The sequence below is a fragment of the Panthera uncia genome, chromosome B1 (assembly GCF_023721935.1).
Source record: "Panthera uncia isolate 11264 chromosome B1, Puncia_PCG_1.0, whole genome shotgun sequence".
Classification (NCBI taxonomy): Eukaryota; Metazoa; Chordata; class Mammalia; order Carnivora; family Felidae; genus Panthera; species Panthera uncia.
Window position 1 is genome coordinate 65,006,379 of NC_064811.1, and position 6,000 is coordinate 65,012,378.

The 6,000-nt window shown below is 40.1% G+C and overlaps 1 protein-coding gene across 1 annotated transcript in view; it reads right to left on the bottom strand.

Annotated features, from left to right (window-relative positions):
* Nucleotides 1–3,546, bottom strand: part of PRKG2 (protein kinase cGMP-dependent 2) — a 93,758-nt gene extending 90,212 nt beyond the window's left edge. The window contains exon 1 of the mRNA XM_049630717.1: nt 3,079–3,546. Coding sequence (XP_049486674.1) covers nt 3,079–3,539 — 461 coding nt within the window. The 5' untranslated portion in view covers nt 3,540–3,546. The remainder of the gene's footprint in view (nt 1–3,078) is intronic.
* Nucleotides 3,547–6,000: the final 2,454 nt, after the last annotated feature.

Sequence of the window (6,000 nt, forward strand, 5' to 3'; positions counted from 1 at the left end):
TTTGAAAAGGTATGTACACCCTTATATTTACTGTAGCATTATTTACAATAGCCAAGATTGGAAGAACCCAATTGTCCATCAATAGATGAATGAATAAAGATGTGGTGTGTGTGTGTGTGTGTGTGTGTGTGTGTGTGTGTGTGTGTGTATGCAGTGGAATATCAACCATAAAAAAGAATGAGATTTTGTCATTTGTGATAACATGGGTGGAAACTAGAGGGTATGGTACTAAGTAAAACAAGTCAACAGAAAGATAAATATCGTATAATTTCAGTTATATGTAGAACCTAAAATACAAAGCAGAACAAACAAACAAACTGAATAAGACCCACAAATACAAAGAACAAACTGGTAGTTAGTTGCCAGAAAGGAGGGGGCTGGGGGATGGGTGAAGGAGAGTGGGAAGTACAGGCTTCCAGTTATGGAACGTGTAAGTCACAGGAATGAAAGGTACAGCATAGGGAATACAGTCAATGGTATTGTAATAGCATCGTATGGTGACAGATGGCAGCTACACTTGCGGTGAGCACGGCATTACTTGTAGAACCTGAGGCACAAACCAATCAATGAAAAAGAGTGATTCCCAAATTCTAATTAATTTTTCAATTCAGAAGCACAAGGCTCTATGAAAGTATGTGTGGAATATGAGGGCAGGGATGATCTAGTCTGATCTCTTCAGGACTTAATCATTAAAAATCATTAGCCTATTTCTTCATCATGACCTCAACGTAGACTTGTACCCATCTGGCTTCCCTTTATGACGAGGGGAATCACTGCCAATGCTTATTCAAGAGCTCTAATATCTTCCCTCCCTTGTCCCTCTCACTAAGATAGGTGGTTGTACTTAACTACTGATTTTCTTTTCTAGAAATTGTACCTAACTACTGATTTTCTTTTCCTGGTTATAATGGAGCTAATAAAGAAACACAAAGGAACATGTTTATCTTGGATTGTTCAGTTACTTAACACTAGGATAATGGTGTTCTGTCTCAAGATGGGCAAGTCTTTGGAACAAAATAATTGAACATGATTTTTGCTCAAGAGAAACCTGGTAGAGTATGTAGGAAGAAGGTCAAAGCAGATGATTGACTATCCAATTCTTTCATGCTTCTCTCAGATATACAATCACATTCCTATCTGAAAGATTTTTGTGGATAAATAATATATTGTGCTTAAACAGAAATAGCAATATAATACAATATAATGCACAATGTGTAATATCATATACATTACTATATATGCTTATATCTGTTATATCAACAGAGAACACTAGATGATATCCAATTTCTGAAGCACAAGTTTGTAACATTTATAATTTCTGAAATCACACCATTAAAAATAAATGTTACTTTTGCAAAGGGAATAGATAAGACCTTTCTAAACCAACTAATAATAAAACTCTTGACTTACAACAAATTCTTCTGGACTCTAACATTAATCAGATTTCTTTCAGCCACAGAGTATTATGATTAATAATCCAGCATGACTTGTTTCCTTAGCAAATATTTATTGATCACTCACTATGTGACTGTCAACAGATTGATGAATTAAACCTCCCTTTGTAATTCTGTTGTCAAAATTAATCATTTATTTGTTTAAGTCGGATGTTTTACGTTGATTTATATGACTGATGTTTATGAGTAAGTTAAAATTTGTTTTAAATTCACAAATATTGCATTTTCCGAGAGAAATTCAGGCTCAGCCAAGACATTATCAAGGCACAAGATTTAATTTTATCTAATAAATATTCATTCGCTTAAAAATAATGCAGGGACACCTGGGTGGCTCAGTTGGTTGAGTGTTCGACTTTGGCTCAGGTCGTGAACTCACTGATCATGAGTTTGAGCCCCTCATAGGGCTTTGTGCTGACAGTTCAGAGCCTGGAGCCTGCTTTGGATCCTGTGTCTCCTTCTCTCTCTGTTGCTTCCCGCTCTCTCTCTCTCTCTCTCTCTCAAAAATAAATAAGGATTAAAAAAAATTAAAAAATAAAATAAAATAAAAGTAATGCAGAAATGAGACCCTAACTTGGGATGTTTCTAGTTCATCTTTCCTGTTTAGGAAATTCAACCTTCAGTTAGAAAATGTACACATGCACGCACACTCATGCACACATACATGTGTGCACACACACGTGCAAGAATGCTATCATAAACTTTCATAAGTTCTTGTAAAAAATCTTTATTTTCAAACTTAATTCTAACTTTCCATTGTTCCCTCTCTCTGAAATGCCCTTTCCACCTCCTCTATGCTTTTTTCCCTCTTTCAGGTCCCAGATAAAAGTCACCTCCTCAGCCAGGCCTCCATGAGAGTCCCAATTCTGTCTGCAGAAAAACTGCAGTTGAGAAGGAAGAGTTAAATAAGAGATATTCAAGAACAGAAGTTGAAAAGAAAATTGGATAGTAATACTTTCCATTGATTTTCTCTCTCCCTAATCGCAGACACCCGTACTATCCTGTTGTTTTCCATCATATCATGTATCCCAATTAATAATTACACAGCATCTCCTTGTTTTTGTGTATACTGTCTATCTCTCCCCGAGAAAGGCTCTGTGCCTATTACTCACTAATATACACTTAGCATCTAACACAGTGGCTGGCAGGTGGTAGTACTCAGCTTCACCTGTGAGACGAATGAATGGACTCCTCCTCCTTGGAGGATCCAACTTACTCCTTTTTCATGACGCTGGCTGACTAAGTGCTAGCAAGCAGGTTTTGCTATACGTATTCATAGTTCACTGTGATTTGTGTACACCTTTAAATCCCCTCCTTTAGACAGAGAGAAGGGGAGACTCCCTAAGACTACCTCTTCACTCCCCTAGGGTTTTCGAGATCATAGAAATGACTTTCGTAAACTCAGCTCCTCAGTTATACGCACCACAAACCAAAGTCTGGCTAACACGCAATTCCTGATTTAAAGAAAAGTTTTGCTTATCCAAACCAAACCAAGTTTAGAAGTCCCTCTATCCCCAAATCGGAAAGGGTTATTATCTCTTTTCCACTGAGGCGGCCTAAAAAATATCACCCTAGTCTTTCATAATCTTAAAGCTACTGGAGTCAAAAGGGTGTGGGAACTTCTTACCTGGAGTCCTTTCTGACCCTTGCTTTCTCAAAAGAAAATTCAGGGGGTTTATTGAGGTCATAGGTTCGGGTGGTGGGTTCAGCAGACACCCCTGCTTTTGCTCCCCTCCGGCTATGGAGGGAGACCAATCCCGAGGCCTTCCGGTGGACCTCAAGAGGCACTTTATCTGGAGAGGCCTGAAGTGGGCTTCCTCCCTGCATATGCACCACATCCTGAAGCTTGTTCAGCTGGATGCACTTGCTCTGGAGCTCCTCCGTGAGCTCAGCAATGGCCACGGTCTGCTTCGACAGCTGTTCCCGCAGCTCCTTCAAATGGTATTCCCGCTCCTGGATCTCAGCATCCTTCCTCCTCAGCTCCCTCTCCAGCTCTGTCACCTTGCTCCGCAGCGCATGGGTGGTGAGGTTCCCGGAGTGGCCATCTGGATGCTTAGAATGTTTGGGTTTCACTGAACCATTTCCCATTTTGCTCAAGGACCTGAGAGAGGGCAGAGAACCGGCAATTACATAGTGGAACTTCACCACCCCACAGCCCCCACCACTCCTCATTCCGATCTGGTTCATAAATAGAAACACAGCGGCCATCATTATTTGATAAGCAATAAATTCCCTTTGCTTCCGGAAGCAAAGCTATTGACTGATTTCCCTGATCTCTCCATGAGTTGGCCTTGGATTCATTCTTCCCTGTCCCTTTGACGGCGCAGGTGTCACACCTAAGCATTTTGCACAAGTGGCCTGAGTTACCTGCTGTTCTCTCTGGTCGTTCTCCTTGGACAGCTGTCAAAAGCATCACAACAAGACTGCAATTTGGAAGTCAGCATGGCAAAGATGCAACACAAATGAGCAGTCACAGAAGCAGAGGCTTGGAAATGTCACCGCTCTGTCAGCGCTCTGTGCAGCTACAGCGAGAAACTACGCCCGAGTTAGAAAGCAGCACATCTGCACTCCTCCGGAGAAGGAGACTGAGTCAATACTGCTTTATTAACACTTTGCTCCCGCTCTATGGACCGAGTATGTTTTGCATTTCGGATAGGGCTCGCTGTTAAAAAGTGCTGGGTGGCAGTTACTAGAAAGTAAAACAGAGGCATGCGGATTCTTTGACTTCTTTTACTTTATATCCTAAAGCCAAGGTTGTCCAAAATATGATGAGGTATGAGCGCAGAGCTCATTCTTTTCCTATTAAGAATATGCTCAGTGAAGTCCCCAAAATGGTCTCTAATCCAGCAAATCTCAGAATGTGATACACAAATCAGGATCATCAGGGTGATTTTAGTTGATTCAGAATGTTTTGTTGTTGTTGTTGTTGTTTTTTAGTTCAAAGCTATGGGTTTATTTTAACATTCATTAGAAATATAAATAATTGCCCCCACAAAGTTGCGATTTCATTGACATTATTGCTTAAGTGAAAGATAAACTAGGCATTTAGGTTTGCTGAGTCAGTTCAATGAAAATTTCTTAAAAATCATCTACAGAGGGACGCCTGGGTGGCTCAGTCAGTTAAGCATCCAACTTTGGCGCAGGTCATGATCTCACAGTTCACAGGTTGGAGCCCAGAGTGGGGCTCTGTGCTGACAGCTCACAGCCTGGAGCCTGCTTCGGATTCTGTGTCTCCCTGTGTCTCTGCCCCTTTCCCCACTCACACTCTCTCTCTCTCTCTCTCTCTCTGTCTCTCTCTCTGTCTCTCTCTCTCTGATTCTTTCTCTCTCAAAAACAAATAAACCCGTTAAAAGTTCTAAAAAAATAAATAATAAAAATAAAAGTCATCTGCAGATACTAAGCAGACCTGAGCAAGACCACAAAAGAGAACTTGAAACGGTGAGTTTGGAAAATACTGCTTTGATTAATTACCATAAGGTTTAAGTCTTTTTAGGCTACCTATTTAAACTTCATACTTGTGCATGTGCAATTTTTGACAGCCTTAACTCAAGAAGCATAATAACACTTGTAAACTAAGCTTAAATTACCTCTCATTATATAATATCCAAAGAGCTAGACGAAACTTTGTAGTTATATAAGCCACACATTCTTGCCCCTCTCTCCCTCCAAATTTCAAACTCAAGGAGAAATGAAATGCTTAGACTGATATTGCTAGCTCTCCCAGAATAGTCATGATCTCTAAAACAATAAAGGCATACATGGAAAGATGTAAGACAGCCTCTAAGCCTCAAACAGATGCAACCAAGTAGCCAATGCATATCACCTAAGATGGATGGTACAAACAGAAAATAAATGTACTTGTAAAAGTAATCTTGCAATACCCAGATAGTCCTCATAGAATTCAGGTTCCAAGTAGTCATTAATAAACATTAGCCTCCAGAGAATTGCCTTACTATGTAGCAGAGATGTGGCAGGTTTAATCTCTAAGTTTCTCTTGACTTGGCAGCATTTATTATTCTTATATATTAAGAATATATAAAAAGGTTGAGGAGACTAGAATTCATAGTCGTGGCCCTGGACACCCCTGTATCCCAAATAAGCAATTCAGAAGATGTTAGATTGGGACCTAGGAATGAACTTGAATGAGATTCTGAATGACAGGCATGAGATGGGTGCCCCCAGAGGTTTCTTAAATTAATGTGTGCACAAGTTTTTAACACGCAGCAGTGAGCATCTTCCAGACATGTTTTTTGGGTCCATGGACAAGCATTCCTAACCACGGCAGGATGGAAGGAGGGGAATGGTCAGAGGAAAAGGAGCTGCTTTATAAAGAAAAATGAGCATAAAAACCTTCAAATGTAATATTAAACTAACTCAATATTTTTTTAAATTTTTTCAATGTTTATTTATTTTTGAGAGAGAAAGAGAAAGCGTGTGAGCTTGTGGAGGAGGGGGTCAGAGCTTTCAGCACAGAGCCCCAAGTTGGGCTTATACCCATGAACCATGAGATCATGACTTGAGCCGAAGTCGGACACTTAACTGACTAAAT